This window comes from Cydia pomonella, chromosome 2 (genome assembly GCF_033807575.1).
Source record: "Cydia pomonella isolate Wapato2018A chromosome 2, ilCydPomo1, whole genome shotgun sequence".
Taxonomy (NCBI): Eukaryota; Metazoa; Arthropoda; class Insecta; order Lepidoptera; family Tortricidae; genus Cydia; species Cydia pomonella.
In genome coordinates, this window is record NC_084704.1 from 12,227,470 (window position 1) to 12,247,387 (window position 19,918).

At 35.7% G+C, this 19,918-nt stretch overlaps 1 protein-coding gene across 3 annotated transcripts in view; it reads left to right on the forward strand.

Moving 5' to 3' along the window:
• LOC133534402 (rho guanine nucleotide exchange factor 17) overlaps positions 1-19,918 on the forward strand; it is a 197,358-nt gene that overhangs the window by 141,097 nt on the left and 36,343 nt on the right. For all 3 annotated transcript variants that reach the window (XM_061873494.1, XM_061873491.1, XM_061873493.1), the window contains exon 4: positions 18,922-18,999. In XM_061873494.1, the coding sequence (XP_061729478.1) occupies positions 18,922-18,999 (78 nt within the window). The remainder of the gene's footprint in view (positions 1-18,921; positions 19,000-19,918) is intronic.

The window sequence follows — 19,918 nt, forward strand, 5'->3', positions numbered from 1 at the left end:
TAAAGAAGCCAGCCTTGCCAAGGGAGTTAATTTTTTTTATACAACGTGGTGGCAAACAAGTATACGGCCCGCTTGATGATAAGCAGTTACCGTAGAGATGTTACATGCGCGTTGCCGACCCTAACACCCCACACCCTCGTTGGAATCAATAAATAAGGTTAACGTAGTGATCGACATACTAATACCCAGTTGTTGACACCCTGTTGTAACGTCTATTGGCAGTGACGTAAGTTTAAAGATGACATGTACTCATTTACTGATCGGACACTGACGAGCACTACCTTACAACTACCTTACCTCATACCTAGATTTTTAAATGCTCGAAGATCGCCTATCTTCTTAAGGCCCAGTAAGTTCGTGTTCTTCTCTCATTCTCACTGAGCTTAAGCGTGAGCAAGATGTTTTATAATTTTAATTGTTTGTTCATTTAAATAAATAAAAAGTAATCGATATGTTCCCTCAAATGATATATATGATATTGCCGCTTTTGAGAAGCAATTTTTTTAAATGTTTAGCTGTTGTGCATAATTTGTTACAAATTTTCTAAGTGCATTTTTGACCTATGGTCGTGACTTTTTTCTATCAAGCGAAAGTCAAAAACTCACGTCAAAAAGGATTCCCTCAAAAAAGCCCCAAGATTGCTAATTGATTAATTTATGACAGCCGTATTAAAATCTAAAAAAGCGCTCTGACTTTTAGAAAATCCTTTTTCTGGACCTACTGCAGTAAAGCTCGTAGCGTACGCGCAACATTTGGCTCAGAGATAGACAGCAGTGGCGGTCACCTCCAAATAGGTCACTGTGTCAAGGTCATCAGAGAACTTTTTATTGTCACGGGCACAGATGTTTATGTCGCAGCACTCGTGCCACTAAACTCTGTTTATAAAACCCAGATGTTTCTTAGAAGGTAAATATGAAACCGGAGCGATGTTTGTCGCTACCGAGACTGAAGTTAAGAAACATTTTAGTAGGTATTTCGAAATCAAAAATAGATTAAGAACCAATATCTACTATCAATGAATTCAGTAGATTTGATTTTACATCCCTTCTAACTCGTTAAAATAATAATGTTCGGTCCTTCTCAAATGATCTTGAAAGTTACGCCATACCATCAAATCAATTTTTTAAGAAAATTAATCGGGACATAAAACACTCCTGAGCAATGAAAAGGATTATTTTGTGTATCAATTTCCGTAGGTATCCGTGGACCTACTATAGATAACGATAGTTTTCTGTATTTTAGAACATTTTTAGACAAGTATCTTTTTTATGTACGTACGAAGTGATAACCAGGCCTCGGAGTATTTTTAGCACGGTAAGACTAAAGAGAGCTATGGAGTCTTTGTTAACATTAAAATTAAGTTCATACTCATACTCATCCTCATTAATTTAGTTCATAAAATAAATAATAGCTATAAAAAATACACCACCATCTTCATTGACGAGTAACAAATAATATGAAGGTAAACAACCCCATAGAATTAACAATCAATATCCATAGAATCAGCAATTTATTCCGAAATTTGCCTTAAATGAATATATTGAAGTAACAAATCATACGTCTTAATATGTTGATACATGACATATGATGTCATTAAGTGCATTATCTAAAGCGGCTAGTGACAACGTATAGTTCCTTATCTTAACAGTAATTATAGTATGTAGGTACGTTAAGTACTTAAATAAAATATTGGAGCGATGACACTGCAATATGGGTAATATAATAATATTAACATACACACATACATATTATTACTTTTTTATAATATAACATTTAATTAAATATATGTAAACAGAATTAATTACATATAAGTAGTCTAAGTATTTATAAAACGATTCGGACGAACTTAATTAATGAGGATGAGTATGAGTATGAATTTAATTTTAATGTTAACAAAGACTCCATAGCTCTCCTTAGTCTTACCGTGCTAAAAATACTCCGAGGCCTGGTGATAACAATAAAAGAACCAGTCAGTTGCGATGCATACTTTTTTAGTCTACACGCGCCCACGAATATAACAAAGACGAGCTTGACACGTACCTAGATAAAACTTTACGTTGAGTAGGGTTGCCAAGTGACCGGAAAATCCAAGTTGTCTCCGAACTTGACATCTTTGTCTCGGAAAGAGACTAATCTCGCATTTGAATGCCTAACCTTCATATTCATACAATTTTACATATTTAAATTAGTTAATTATTTTAAATCCATTTTTACAAATACTTAAGTTACAAAATGAAGTCGGTTAATAACAGATTAATGACAAACCCTTTAACGGGCAAGCTTCGATTTTATATGGCAAAAATGACCACCCCCTAACAATGATTTTAAACTTCATTTCAATATAACAGGGTTCAATTTTCCGTAATTTCTGATACTTGTCTGACCGTTAAAGGGCTAGGTTATATGTACATTGGATGGAGCTTACACCTGTAACCACCACCACCACCAATAACGCCATAAATTTCCACTAAAACTTGACTCAAGCCCCAAGCAAGCGAAATGACTCGGACTTGATAAAGCAACCATTGGCAAGTAACCCTCAGTTTGAGATCGTTATTAAGGCCTAGTGAGTTTGTGTTCTTTCACTCTGACTGATCGTAAGCTTGCGCGAGATGGAAGTGCGTGCCCGGAAGCGCAGATATCATGTTTTTAATTGAATTTTTTGTTCGTTTAAATAAAAAAAACAGTATTCAATATATTCCTTTAAACATGATTTTGTAGATATTTAGAAGCAGTTTTCATATTTTTAGCTTTTATGCATAATTTCTTACAAATTCTAAAATAGCATTTTAGACCTATTTTCGTGATTTTTTTTCTATAGAGCGCAAGTCAAAAACTCGAGAAAGGCCTCAAAATCGCTAATTAAATTTATGGAAGCCGTATTTTGACCCAAAAAACCGCTACGACCTTTTATAAAATCCGTTTTCTGAAACTACTGCACCTTAAAGAAGACACGTGGACATATATAGTACCCGAAAGAAACAATCATGAACAAAAAGCGTAATTGAGATGGCTAATAAAGATGGTGTGGCACGAGCAAATTGATGCTCACCATTTCGACATTTATTTATATTGGAAAATGGTCGGTATTTCGCACAGAGTAAGGCTGATTTTGCAAAAATTCACTCGAGCAAATGCGATCTTGTGAAAGTCCCTACGCGTATTTCTTTTCCTCATCGAATAATAAATAGCTGATACCTAATATTATTTCGATGCCGCTGACGTTTGTTCATAAATCATGCTTTTTCCCCGTCTCGGTTATACCCGCATTAAATATTGCAAACTCACCTAAATAATGTATAAAAATATTTATTATTTGCATGGATTTGAAAATTTATTCACCTCGTCGAGATAGGTATATTCTAATCAGGTTGTCTCTCTGTTTGCCAATTTTGTGTCCTGTACCAAAAGTATCTGCTACAATACATTGTATTATTAGTAATAATTATATTTGACATTTTATACCGCGTATAATTTCACCGAATACTTTATCAACAATATTATATTACGAGTATCTAAAATTGTATACCGTTTTTTTAGGCTGGCGTCCGGTTCTTTATCCCATAGCCTAGTACTTAGTCCATCGCTTTCACCCAATAGCCCAGTTAATTTTATATTTCATCAACTTCCAATAGTCTTTCCATCCTAGCGGTGGCGGGTGCTATCTCTGCGTGCGTCCCAACCCACGGGCAACGACAGCATCCGCGCTCAGTGTACCTCATCATGTCATTAAAGCTCAGTGTATCTCATTAAAGTGTCAATAATGTCAAAACACATGTTGGCTTAGGTTTCTCCCACGCCTCCCAAAGGTCTGGAATACCATTGTTCCGTAATAGGAAAGAAATATAAATAATAGTACCTGGGCGACCGAGCTTTGCTCGGTTATAACTATTTATTGTAATATGGTGGTCAATAGGTGATAATCTTAACTACATTTTTTTACTAAATTAAACTTGTCTATATATAAACTTGAACATGTAAAAAAAAAAACAAAAGTTAGTCACCGGGCGAGATTCGAACCCGTAACACTCGTTTAGCAGTCCGCGTCTTAACCCGCTGGACCAGACGGACAGTGGCCGGCAACACGAAATTAGCGACCATATTCTGCGTCGAAAGAAAAACGCATGAAAACTCGAAAACACGCGTTTTCCCAAACATAAGACTAATCTAGATAGATTGTATACCCCCAAAAACCCCCATATACCAAATTTCAGCGAAATCGTTAGAGCCGTTTCCGGGATCACAGAAATATATATATTTATATAATATATATACAAGAATTGCTCGTTTAAAGGTATAAGACATACTTGTACAAAATATGTTTAATGGCTAAAGGGTAAAACAATAATCGCTATAGCTATCCTTAAAAGATACTCTCCCACAAAACAATTATTCATCTTTGTGTGAATTTAAGGAGAAAAGGTCTTTCAACCATATTGTAGAACAAAACAAACAATCCAATTATGCCAAAACAACTCTAATAACGGCGAGCTCATTCGGATCGTTCGACGCTGAATTTTACAGTTGTAATAAAATAAAGGATCGATTACGGCGTCGTAAATGAGAGTTCCGCTTTGTCGCCAACATTGTTTCAGCGTACTTACAATGTTACCATAGATTTAAAATCTGTACAGACAGCGCATGTACTGCGTTTTCCTGTGTTCCCCTGAAAATACCTGGGCGCGCGCGTCCGCTCAATCAGGCTTAATTTTAAGTGTTTATGTTGGTAAATATTAATTTATATTAAAATGGACAGTTTAAGATATCGATAGAAGCCCCGTTATTATGTGTAAAGGACCTTATTGATATAATGTTAAGTCGTGTTCTTACCTATATTAATGCTTACTTTAACTTTGGATGTGACACTGCCATGCTCTGTATTTTATACATAAAGTTCTTTTCATCACACTTGCTCGAAAAAGATCTTATTTCATGCAGGTGTACTGAAGGACAAAGGCCTATTTTGTTCCCGCGGGAGTTATGGATTGTGAAAAAAAAGCTATAACTCCCTAGGGAGTTCTAGCTTTTTTATTTTAATTATGTCATTTATTCATACAAAACAAGTAGCATAAATGAGTTTATTTTTAAAATACTGACGTTTATAATTTAATAATTTTGTTTATGTTTAAAATTATTTAATTATGTAATTTAACAGCCGTTTAATTTTTTTTTACATAATTTTCAGTCGTGGCTGAATGCGGAATAGGTCTGTGCCTTCGATGCCTAACCAATCAAGAAATTACAAAATGGCGGACGAATGTTTGATATATCACCGTATTTAAGAATTATTTCGCTTAAAATTATTATTTTTCTTGCCAAGTGTGATGAAAAACATTGTGTGTAACTTTGGGGGTAAGAATATTGCAAACTCGGGTCTGTAATTCTCGTATCCAAAATTTCACTTACCCCCCTCGTTGCACCATGTACTATTAACGCGCAATATTGGTGAAAGTGCGATTCATTCGCTAGAAGTCTACAAACACAGACGAAGTCCTGTCTTAATTATATTCACAACAACGGTATTACAGATCGTTGATCTTTTTCGACCCTTCCGATGCTTAGGTGATATACTTATACAACTGGTTCAATGTTACAAAGTAACGAAGTTAGGCCAAAGGTTTCCCTTAACGCTTCGCACTTTGCCTTAATCTCCTACGTGTCCATTATTTATCTTAACTTTATTGCATTAATGTAAAGTTAATCCCACCAAAAACATGTAAAATGTTGCCAAGTCGAAACCACAAGGCTTGCACTGTCAAAAAGTTATCAGATCTCATGTAGAGCCAAGCTTCTAACTCTACAAGCCCTTACTTCACAAACTCTACACCTTAGTCAAAATATGTGGCTAGGTCATTTCATTACTACAAGAACTATTATTGTAATATAACAGAAAAGTAATGAACAGTGAATACATTTTTCACGTAACTCCCGTGTGATGGTAGCGAAATGAGATCTGTACCCCTAGTGTAACTTTGATCGACATCATAACGTGACGAACGCGTTTGCGTTAAGTCTCATTTTGTATAGGATTTTGAGGTTCCAAAACGTCCCGCTTGGCGCGCTCTTCCTAAATCCAATACAAAATGAGACTAAACGCAAACGCGTACGTCAAGTTTCAAAATCGAATTTAGTTACACTAGGGGTACCGATAACTTTTTGAAAGTGCGAGCCTTTATGGTTTCGACTTGGCAACATTTTACATGAAAATGTTTTTTGTGGGATTTCACTTCTCTATGTAAGTTGCTTATGATAATCTTCCAGCCTCTAATTTAAAGGGTAGGGGTGGTTTACTAAAAATCCTGAAATATTTATTATATTATTTATAGCAAGGAGTCCATATATCAATTTTCAGGCTTCTAGCATCAAAATTTGCGGAGTCCTCATACAAATTTGGGGGGTCCGCGGTTGGGGGGTAAAAGTTTTAAGTTCTAGAATTTTTTTGTTGTTTGTATACTAATATTAACTTACATACCAAATTTCAGCTTTCTGGGTCTTCAGGAAATACCTTAAGAGTTTTGATGATCATCAGTGAATGAGTGGGTGAGCCAATGACGAAATCGTTTTTTAGATATCAATAAAATCTAAAGTATAAGAACTTTGCAATTAAAACTTTTTAAGTTTAATAGGTCCACTATTGACATGTTGGAATCTTGTTTATCTGGGACAACCAACCCCAAGTTATGAGGGTTCAAAAAAACGACGATGAGCTTCGAGAAAAGATATGTAGTCACTTGACTCGTCTTGGCGGGGGCACTACCATGCCTCCAGATATCTGTGAAGACCACTCGTTAATCATTTACCTGCTATTACAAGTACGGCTACCACCAGTTTGACACTGATATTTTATATTCACTAGCTTGTGCGTAACTTACTTTCTATGAATATTGCTCATACTCGCATATTAGTGTAGTGTATTTTAGGGTTCCGTAGCCAAATGGCAAAAAACGGAACCCTTATAGATTCGTCATGTCCGTCTGTCTGTCCGATTATGTCACAGCCACTTTTTTCCGAAACTATGTGATGATGATGTATTCTATGAACCGCATTAAGATTTTCACACAAAAATAGAAAAAAAAAAAACAATAAATTTTGGGGGTTCCCCATACTTAGAACTGAAACTCAAAAAATCTTTTTTCATCAAACCCATACGTGTGGGGTATCTGTGGATAGGTCTTCAAAAATGATATTGAGGTTTCTAATATCATTTTATTCTAAACTGAATAGTTTGCGCGAGAGACACTTCCAAAGTGGTAAAATGTGTGTGTCCCCCCCCTGTGACTTCTAAAATAAAAGAATGATAAACCTAAAAAAAATATATGATGTACATTACCATGCAAACTTCCACCGAAAATTGGTTTGAACGAGACCTAGTAAGTAGTTTTTTTAATACGTCATAAATGGTACAGAACCCTTCATGGGCGAGTGAAACAGAATGAAAAATCTAAAAGAAATATCGACTCGCACTTGGCCGCTTTTTTAAGTAACTTTTAAGTAAGTAAGTAAGTTTTTAGTCCTTTTTCCTACTCCTCTACTGTTATCTGTCATTTATGCATTCATTAACACGAATATAAGAACATACATAAAAGATTTCAAGAAAAGTCTATATTGTCTATTCCTCATAAAAGCTCTTGTGCTTTTATAAGCTATAATGTTACTGCGATTAATGGCTACCAACCTAACAAAACCAAAACGAATACAGTTTTAAACTAAGTGCATTGATGCCAACTTACAAAATATTCATTTGGTTGCATTGTAAAAATAATTACTTCATAAGTCAGAAACACGCATGTGACACCCGTAATATAGCAACACCCATAGACTACGAAGACCGCTTAGCGTTGCTTGTTAGTCTGCGTAGGCTATGGTGGCCAAAATTGAGAAAAAACTGTCCAAAAAATTAATTTAGCAAGTAGCAAGTACCAGGGCCTCATGAGTTACGAGGAGGTGTCGCCGACCGGCCGGCCGCGGCCCGGGGCGGGCCGGGCGCGTAACAAGGTATGCTCGCGCGTTTTGGCTATATACTTTTGCTGTAATTTGTTTACATAAATTAAGATTTATTTCATTTATTTTTGTTGACTCGTAGGAAAAATATTGTATGCAACGTTGTATAAGTAGGTCAAAAAATTCTCGTGGCGTATTCCTTTACAATGTTCGCCTACGCCTTCGGCTCCGGCTCACATTGTAACTCACGCCACTCGCCTTTTTTGACCCTTCTTATACAACTGTAGCATAAAATACTATAGCAGAACTCCGCTTAAACATGATAATTACTGTCTTGAGGGATTATTATTCAGTCCTATTTTAATAAGAACCTTTTTAATTTGGTTATCAATATAATGTCAGAATTTCAGTTCAATTTTGTTTTACATATTTACAGAGTGGAAGAAAGAACCGCGATAATGAATTCCATAAATTATGAATGCGATCCTTTAGATGAACTGAGGATATGGCGTTAAAAAGCTGTTTATAGATTTTTTTCGTATAGCTCGGTTATCGACACGCTCCAAAAATTGCCAATATTTTATTATTACCCTAAACGCCGACGTCCAAATTCCATTGGTATGATTCCCGTTCGAATCGCTGTGAGCTGCGATTTCGTTTCCAGGCATGTACTTGGTAAAGGATGACTTAATTATATGTCATGAAACTGACATTATTTATTCAATGGTGAATGCTTAGATATAAGATCGTGTCATTGACGAAGACGCGTGCCTTGACTCGATTTGTCATGTTATTAAAGGTTAGATTGTTAGATTTGACTAATCTGCGCGTCATCATGAATGACACGAACACATTTTGTTTAACAGAGTGCAGAGGTTTGCCATCCGGATTTAAATATGTTCCGATCCACGTAGCATAGGCCTATCGGGCTACACAGTTCGGTAGTTCCGCTCGACCCCAATGCTGATGAGCAGATATCCCTTCATTAATGCTAGGTTTACACCAGATGAGTATGTCTGATTAATATTATAACGCCATTAAACTATAATGCAAGGTGCACCATACTCTAAAACTGGTGTTAATAATATTTAGTGTTTAATATGTGCTACCTCCCTCCTTGTCGATCACATCAATAGTTTTCACAGTCGATGTCATATTACTTACTTAGCTTAAATTTTGCCGCACTTTGTCTGGTGTGATTATTACACATTTGGCATTTAGGTAGGTACTTGGCCACATTTACAAATCATAATCAGCAATTCACACACTAGTAACATGTCTTTTGTAATTAATAACATTTGATGAGCCAATTCAGACTACTATACTTGGGACAAAGTACATATATCAATATGATGGCAGTAAATAGATACTTGTATTAAGTTTAGCACCTCTTGCCATCTGACGCTTGCTTGCCCTAGCAGTTACACTGCTAATAAACACTACTTAAGTTAAGGTATTAGCTGTTTACCTACGAGTAGCATTAGTGATTGTGCTTAGTACTAAAAGTAGGCATTAAGCTCATGTAAACGCACCAAATGGTGGTTTAGGAGAATGCGACCCGTGAATAATGTACAGAGATTGTACCGAAGTACGAGTAAGCCGTCTAAGATTAAATGTAATGCTTTTCTCAAAAATGGAGATCCCTTTGACATATAAATAACATATGTCGTAGGATGTCCTGAATACACAGAACCCGACAGTGCGTTGTCCGTTGTTGTTTGGGATTGAATTTAGGTACCATTTTGGAAAAGGAAATATGTAAGTAAACTATAAGAATAACAGGTAAATACAGTTTTATTAATCTTAAGGTTAGGGGCAGCGATTTTCTGTCAGTGAATCTTTATTTTAATGTCATTTAAGATTAAGAATTAATGAAACTTTAAGGTACAATAAAATTGACAAGTGGCGATATATGTTAATACAGTTACGTCACTTCTCTAATTCAGATAAATCTTACAGCACTTACAGGGTGTAACAAAAATAGTGGGGATCCATTTAGGGGCATATTCAGTATCGTGCTTTGATTAGGAAAAAGTAAAAGAAAACATTTTTTTACGCAAAACAAGATCTATGGGGCAGGTTGACAAGGCAGACCCTTCATACAAAGGCCAAAAAATTTTTCGCGTCTAAAATTATTAAATAATTAAAATTAAATACCTATTATTTTTGTTAGATCTTGTATATTAGGTACCATTATTTGACAAGCCTGTTGAGCTGCAAAGCCTAACTAGAAACAGACATACATACAACGTCGATCAGAGAGAAAAAATCATAAAGTCTTCCTCAAGTACGAATTCCGATTAAAAGGAAATAATATTTTAAATGTGCGTGTGAGCATAAATTCTTCGTAACCAGGCCAAGGGTGCACTTACTCGTAAAGTTGGTAACGGTCATCATGTCTCTGGAAATTACCGGATTTATTGATTATCGCTTCGCGCGTTTTTAGTCGGTATTTTGACAAATTTAAAAGAAATCAGTCCGAGTGAACACCTAAAGGATAGGCGTTCCAAAATTGAAGTGCTTACCTTGTACAAATTGTACAAGTTGCTTTTAGTCGCGCTTAGGAAATGTGTGCGTGCTACGAAGCCCCCGCACACCGAAAGAGAAAGAGACACGCTTATGTTTAACAACGAGTATGGCAAAGATGAATTAATGAAAAAAGGCCGTTTTTTTTCGTACGTATATATATAATTATGGAAGTTTTTTTTTGTGCTCCATATGTATGAGTATAACCTATCTATAGTTATATTCTTATATAATATCATTGCTCTCCCACCCTCATATTTATCAGCCAGCGAAGTTGACGGCATTTGGAAAAGTGCGGGTCACTTTTGTCAGCGGGACTGCTCGCGGCGGCTCGGGATGACGTTTGTGGGTACCTAACAGGAGTCCAGCAATATAACATAATTCTTAGTAGTGGCGGGTAACGGGTTGAATAAGATGATGATTATTTCAGTCAAAACAAGTCCACTTCAGAAGTCTCTTTAGGAGTACATTGGGTAAGTCCATGACACTTGGGGGCTTTTGAAAGGTTATGTAGGGACTTCTAAATACTGTTAAGAAGTTCTACTATAAATAACATATTTAGTCAAAAACTGACAGTACCCAGAAAACAAGCCGTCAATTTAAAACCCGGTTAAGGTTGAAAACATTGCTCAATGCCCTTGAATCAAAAATACCTACAGCTTTCGCCATACTAACTAAACAATATACAATTATGTGCCTGCAACACTCACGTACTCGCATGATAATGATTTGCACATCTAAAACAAAGACTTTACGTAATCGTCATAAAGTGCTTTTTGGATTATTATGTCTGCATCAAATACGAGTATGCGATAGTTATACAAAAACATTTTGTTACACCTCCTATTCTCTTCCTACGAATCTTTGGGAGTTCAAAGCTTGCGTAGTTATAATAAGGTGGATTTCAGTATAAATATGTCACAAGAAATAAGATTTTGCTAAAGTTACCAATGTGTATTGGGTTCATTGCTCGTTCTTAGTACATCTTTCATCGACTAACCGATGCGCATTACTTTTGTATTGTGGGAAATACGTCGTAGAATAATCATATTGATCGGGGAAACCAGCATTCACCGATTTTCAAATGTGAAAAATAAAAAACCCTAACGTTATAATTGTAATGTCCCTTCGGGTGGACCTTCTGATAAGGATGAGCGTTTTACGATTCCATGCACCATTTTTTAGTGAGCTTTATCTATCATCCAACGTAGATTGAAAGTTTAAGCAGGCTCGTTTCACCATACAAAGGTAGTTAAGCTCTCATTACAAAACGAATAGCTAGTTGCCTCTGAAACTTTGTACTTACAATAGGATAAGGCATATCTAGACCTATAATTAGTTTATGTAGCTTCAGATACCATAGTTAAAAAAAAAACAGCGAAATTATATTTTATATACAAAACTTATTTTTGCTCTATTTCGTTTGTTTTATAAACTGGAGCTATATAAACTAATTACAGTACTAGATGTCACTCCTCATGTCATTGTATGTGCAAAGTTTGTTTACAATTCAACAAGTAGTTTTAAAATGAGAACGAAACTCTGTTTATACGGGAAGGTGAAATTCGGCCGAGCTTGCCGGGGACTCTTAAATTGACTACTTACTCGTATTACTATTGCTGCTATGGAAACTAAAAAACGCATGATGCTAAATCCCCACATATGAGTGAATAATAAATGAATAAAATATATTTCATCGTAATGTTTCCATCTATTTTAATAAACCCCTTTGTATAACTCGATGATTCACAAGGCAAGGATTGGTTCCTTTCGGCTGTCATCAGTGTCCCTTATATAAAACGCGCCCTCGAGGCATTTACGGGTCCGGGAAAGTATGGTTCCACCATTTGGCCTGGTCGTTACCCATTCGTATAAACGAAACCCATAACCCGGAACGTGGAAATGACGGAGAAATATTTAATTTAAGATAAACCAAGCAGCTTTTATTTTCCGTCTATGATATGATATGTCTAGGTTGCTCTCAGCCGTAATAATAAAACCTTGAATGATTATTTTATTCTATATCCTAGCCTGTGCGTCAGTCACAGTCTGTGGCTCCGGCGGAAAAATATTCCAGCACCATGCTGAGAGCTGAGGCGTAACCATTTCGTGGCTACGGTTATGTCATTGTTTTATTTTGCATCTCCTTCTACGGATTGTTTCTCCTGAAAGTACCTCAACAGCTGCTTTCGAGGGAATACAACGTTCTATCAGTCACTCGCAACAGAATCACCCGCAAAAAGAAGCGGACCTAAGATAACGAGTCACTTGTCAAATCTTGCTCCTGAAGAGTATGGGTTAAACGGGATATCCAGCTTGTATAAAAGATACCTACTTGAGGCAGCCTTTTAATTAATATGTACATAAAAATAGTCAAGTAATGCAATGGGTTAATTTATTTTTTAGCCATACCGAAGAGTGTAAATAATGATGATGTTTTTTATTATGCCATTTGATATTTATGACATAGCTACATACATATATGAAGTTTGATATATGTGCGGAAGTGTGTTTTATTCGTCCCGGAGGGTTTTCAGCCGCCTAATGGCTCGTGAAGAATCTCTCGAGACGCTTCGCGTGAAAAATGACATTACCGCACTTGCACCATTATTATCATTAACAACAAAGCTATAACTTTTAGGATTTACGACAAGAGGCACTTAAAGGTAAAATCCTTAAAACTCTACTACTCAGACTACTAAGGCGAAACTAACCACACTGCACAATTTTATGTTTGGTTAACCTGCCCGAAAACATATCTACGCCTATATAATTCCCGAAATAGATTGACATATTTGTTCTCAATATCATATGTACTGGCAAAAAAGTAAAAAATTACCGAATCTTTGAAATCTTTCATCTCTACAAGGTTGTGGCACAGGTGGTTAGTCACTGGGAGGCATATTTAGATACAAGGAATACAATCTATATATAAATAATATTACTCTCGGTACGTCTCTGTACCCAAATACATTTCGACAAGAACCTGAAATAAGTCTTAATCCACCGCCTAGTTTTCGGGTTACGGTAGAATTGTGATCCTTATGTAAACATGCGACCTTCAGTAGGCTTACGGAAATGTTGAGACTCGCATTGCGGATTTACCAACGCTTAAATTAAGCGACTGACCTTTTTCACAAGCTTTCTTTTAACATTTCGTACGAGGTCAACATTTTAACTTATTTGTTCAAGTGAAATAAAAGGAAAGAAATATTGAAAATAATGGATTTTTTTTATACTAAATGTATTCATCTCTCTTTAATGGCTTATAATAATATCTCATGACAGACGGTGATAAAGAGTGAAAGGGACAGCTAACTGGACTAATAAGCTTAACGTAAGTTGAATGAACTCTTTGCTGGGGTTTTCTTGAGGAAATATTTTATGGGTTCTTTAAAAAAGGGCTCTTTATAGATTTTTAAGAGTCCGGAAATGCCAGTGATAAAGATAAGATACCTAGTTTATTTTTTAAGTAGGCATATTACAATGCGCTTATGAACGTCAAACAAAGCTACTTGGCACCGCAGAAGCTGCATCATTAGCTACGCAATCTGCTTACCATCAGTCAAGCAGTGCGCTTTTTTTCATCCGACATGACATATCAAAAACTGAGGTACGGAATTTGGTATGTATGTTATTTGAAAAGAGGAGCCCTTCCGTTTTATAAGAGGGTAGATAGAAGACTAGACTAGTAAAGAAACGAATAGTACTTTTACGAATACGAATATACGAATACAAATAGCACTTTCTGAAATTTACTAATGCGAATTGTGGCTACGATTAATGTACTAACTTAACTTTGCAGTTGTCCTGGCACACTGCCACATACACCGGCATGACTACTAATTGCAAATATAACTTTGATATAAAAAAAAACCAGGTATGTCAATGTACCGTTTTCTATTTTTTCCTTTGCTTGCGCTATAAGACATTTTCTTGTCATATTTCATGATTTTAAGTTACTGGGAAAGCAACATAGGTTGTTATATCAATGTTGAGTTTTAGGATTCCGTATTCAAAACATGGCAAAAATGAGATCCTTATAGTTCGTCGTGTCCATCTGTCCGTTTGTAGCAACCATTTTACTCAAAATTATAAGGTGTATTATATGGGACTTTAAACATTGGTATATTTTGTAAGCTGTAGGTATAATTTAATTACTTTGATAAAGCTGCTGTTTAAAAAGTTTTCAATAAATCGTTTTTCATCGTAAGCCATAAACAAACATTATTTTTCACAAGGACCGAGTACTTCCAAATCGTTTTGGCTAAAACAATATTCATTTATCCCTATTTGGGCAAAAACTTGACCCAGTTCCATTGTCACCCTTACAAAATAAATTATTCACGCCAGTATTTTATCTCGTTAGATCTTACACAAATATCAACTGATTTTATTACTATACATTAAAAGAAACTAAAAAAAATCTATACCCATACACGACACATCAAAAATATTTGAAACTTCCTTGTAAAAAAGGCCATACTTTCTTGATGTCTAAGAGTGTGACCCGTGTCATGATCTGTACCCCTAGTATAAATTTGATCGACATCATAACGTGACGAACGCGTTTGCGTTAAGTCTCATTTTGTATAGGATTTTGAGTTTCCAAAACGTCCCGCTTGGCGCGCTCTTTCTAAATCCAATACAAAATGAGACTAAACGCAAACGCGTACGTCACGTTTCGAAATCGAATTTATTTACACTAGGGGTACTGTTAAGTGCATAAATAGATACGAAGTATACAGATACAGATATGTTCAACGTTGGCCGACGTTAGTAAAACGTCAATACGTGGTGTTTATTAAATATACTGTGTTTAGTCAATTCCCTGCGATTATTTACGTCCTTCGTATAAAAGCTTTATCCCCGCAGCTACCCGCAATTCTTTCCAAGACTGTAATTAATATTATTACATGAGTGGACTTGTTTAGTAGTCCATTTATTAATCACCACCACATTTTGAATACTCTATTATGAAGACTTTTTATTGATTGAAAAACACTGATTAAGCACATAAAATATCCAAAAACATTACAACTTAAACACATGTTAAAAACAAATATATAACTTCTGGTAGCTCACGATGCAAAGGTGCCCATAACGCTAGCGATATTCTTGCGTTGAATTGCTATGTATGGAGAGCCTTTTCTATGACGATTGTCTGTCCAGACTGAATCATTTGGGGAAAAGTTATAATATTAACACTTAACGCGTAGGTTTACCTAAGATATGAATCTCATAGATTTTCTTAATTTTTTTTTTAAAGAAACTCCATAACGATATGTATATAATTGTATAAATATAATAAATAGTAAGCTCTGGCCAGTAGCCGTAATGAGTTGTTATCGATCCGGCACGAGGCCGCTGATAACCGGCAGTCGATCATAACATGATTTTCCCACGTGCCTTGGAAGCACATTAGATCTCCAAAATAGGGATTTGTGTTTTTCTACTTTAAAGGTTTGTTCAGAAGTCAAGATTGTGAATTTGTGAGTAGAATGTTTACTATCAATTGATTTTGATAAGTACAAAAATATCGCATGACTATGGTTCCGCATCGACGATTTTTGTCTGAATGACTGAGCTCGACAATTAACTAGAGCCTGTGCGGAAAGTGAAGAGTCGTATAATGTATGGGTTCCCTTACATTCCACGACTCTTCTCTTTCCACACAGACTATCAAATAATGCTATTAGTTATTCTGTGCCAAAACGTAAAATAAAAAAAAATATGAGACAGACGTTTTTAGCGTAGTGTGCCAAGACTAGGAATACTAAAAACTAAGTAAAGTGGAGGTCAATAGAAATGGCAAATAATGTAAACAAATATGACAGATTTTGTTAGCATTTGACAAGTATAACCAAAAAGTTTTACGTTGGTTATTTTCAATGCAATATTAATTATGAACATTTATTTTAACTAGTAATTGATATAAATAAAAAATGTAAGTGTATAAACTGTTGATAAAATCATGGTTGTCCATAAAAAGTGCGCGATTACGAAGAAATGAGTCCAAAGTGATTTGTATACATTATTTGAAATTTCTATTGAACTTCACTTTACTACATTTGGATGCCCTGGTCATTATAACATTTAGGTCACAACTATAGAAAAGGTCAACCCAGTTCTGAAATACCAACACAGACAATTAAGTTAGTATTCTTAGACACGCTACATCGATCGTCTAATTTCTTGAAATAAGGTACGATAAACGAGTACGTTCCAGGCACTCTAATCAATGATTGGGTACTAATTTGGGAAATTAAGATATTAATAAAATTGTACTACCTGTTTGGTTGCATACGACTAGATAGTAATATGTATTAAACTAGCCTCCACGCGCTACTTTTTGCGTAGAAGCCTTAAACATGTTCACCCATTGATTTAATTTTATAATATCCTTTTATAGTGAACCATTACATTACAACATTTGAAGATTATGCTAATAATTTTAAGGTCCTACCTTAAACGGTTTAGGCTGTGTCTATCAGTTTCATGCTGATTATTGCAATTATGTATTTGCAAGCTTTTATTTAACTTGCAATGTACCTATGTATGTTTGTACGGGCCAAACCTTGCAAATTAAATTTGACCCACTTCCCGACTTCAAATGAAGCTGAAAATTTGTATACCCACATATGTAAGTCGAATGACAATGCAATATTATAATACCATCCATACCATGACGATGAAGACAGGAGGTGGCCTTAGGAATTCTGTAATAAAACAACACAACTATTTTATTTGGGGTTTTTAGAATAGAGAGTATTACGGTATTATTGCAATGTTCTGCCGCCAGAGTGCGGCACTAGCACCTTTCGTAAACCATAGAGTAACTTATACATACCGTGCCTGATGTAAACTGTTTTTTGACACGTTTTCAAAGAGAATAAAATATGACATTGACGCATCAAGGTGGTTTGCTTACAAAGGGCCTACCGGGAAACGCGAAAAAGGAATTGCTCGAATTTGCAAGAGTGATAAAGAGGATAGATAAATAAATTTCGATTTTCTTGTTTCGCGGTAGACCCGCCGATTGTGATGGATTGTGGTAGTGGCACCCCCTACGCAGAGTTTCGCGTAATATTACCTATTGTCTCGATGAACACTAGTTGCCTGCGAAAAGTACATTCAGCGATAATATCGCTGTATATCTATATAAAAGCGATACAGGTTTTTTGTTACGTTTAGCGGGTTCTATTCCCGGTTCAGACAGGCATTTTTTTTTAATTCTATGAATGCAGATCGTATTGTTTTAAAAATAAAAATGAAGTTTCTTTCAGTATACTTTCCTATCTGCAGTATTTAAGGTACTTCCCCTCCATGTGGCAAAGCCGTGGGACGCCCTGTATAATTATAGGCGCCTACCTAGAAGAATTGTACAACAAGGTGCACAATTGCATAGGCTCATTATGAATGAACTCACAAAGTGGCCATGCAATTGCGGCTGGGTGTACGAGTACGTGGTGGCTACTTGTTTGGCAGTCATTCGAGGTTTTCAATCAGCGTTGGTTCTTTGGGGAAGCAACAGCCAATTTACTTACCAATTCGGTTTGTTTCTTCAGTAATGAGTTAGGCTTCGGCTGTGTAAATGAGTGACTTCACGGCTAAAGCCCTCAAGTTAATTAACGGTTTAACGTACTTTCCAAAGCTCCAAAATGACTGCGAATATTGCTATCTACGTGTTTTATAAATGGTTTGCAACCTGTAATCGTTCTTTGCCATTGTTTCTAGCAAATTTAATATGGTTTCAGGTTACACCTTTTATAAAACGCGATGCTGAACTCTGAGCAGTACTAACCTACTTAATGAAAAAGTTCAATAAATATTTAGGGATAAATTTAAAAACAATCGACATACCTAATTCTTGAGAGAAGAAAGTAAAATAATTAAATTGAAATTAGTTAGGTACAACAGAAGAGAAAAACTTTTTTTTACGTATTTCGTTAGTCAGTTAATGTGTACCTATATATCTTTTCCTTCTTAAAGTACAGTCAGTATTATATTACTGATTGGTGAAAGTGGCCAAATATATCGTAACATACTTTTGTTACTGTAAAAATAAGGACGGACTACCTTTGGCTACTTTGGGCGTCATTATCAATTTGATGCTAACTGTACAAGCCCAGGATTACTGTTTATATAAACTGTAAAATATTATAGTCGCAGTTTCATAGTTGAAGTAGAGAGCGCTGTACCGTAAGCAATTGTGACGTTTTCAACTAAAATGTACCACATTGTCGGCTGTCGATAAGGTTGATTTCAAATTGAAGAATTATGGAAATAGCCCTTTTGACAACCGAATCTTCGGCCCTGCTGTTAAATTTGCGTGTCCAGTATTTTGCATTACTTTTCATGTGGCAGTCCATTTTTTATGATGTTAATGATTAAGAACGAAGTTGTAATAGTCATATATTATTATGATTGTAATAGTGGTTTATGTTGTTTCAGGACACGCGGACACACGTCGTCGTCGAGTTGTACGACACTGAGAAATCCTACGTTGAGGCCTTGGAGATTCTAGTTAAGGTGAGATCTTATGATTATATTATATTTTATACGATACCCTGCTTTCTTATTGATATCGAATGCCCAGAAAAGAAAATACGTATGATACTAATTTGATTTCAATGTCAGTGCGTTAAATCACATTTACATCATATTTTCGTTTGATGCTGTAGTATCTATCCACGAATACCTCCTGTATATTAGTCACTAAGAGAACCACTGGCTCATGGACACACCCAGTACGCAAGTACGCGTCCAGCTCCTTCCGCCACAGATCATAGACTAACGGCTGACAGCTACTTCGTCACTGGTGTACATGAGACAATGTATATGTATATCTAGGATACACAAACACTACGATGCCTTACAAGTCTCTGTCTCTCCTCATTTTCCGCATAAGCCTTGCTTTAATCGCCAAGCCTTAACACGTGGTGGCAGGTGTTTTAATAGGGAAGAATAGCTGTGCGATTTTTCTATGAAATTGCATTTCGGGAGAAAACGTTTTCCACTAACTACAAAATCACTTTGCTTCAGCATAATATATTCTAGATTTACAGGTTTCACTTTTTTTTTAATTTGTTTGCTAATTTAAAAAAAAAGGAAAATCTATAAACCTAGTTTTTCATTGTGTGAGTAACGTTTCTTCTTTTTGTATCGATGATCAGGTGGTCATATTTCTGGCGAAATTGTAATCAACGCTGAATTATATTAACGTGCAAAAAGCCCGCTTTTTCAACAGATTTAAAGATTTTCTAATCATGTCCTTACATCCCACCAAGACATATGCATGACACGTACTCTTTTGGCTTTTCAAACTAACATGATATCACACCTTTCGTAATTCCAAAAGGATACAAAACCGTCGTGAATATATTAATACCATTACTGTTCATCATCTCGAGGGCATGTTACTAATTAAGATGTGGCCCGAGGGCAATTA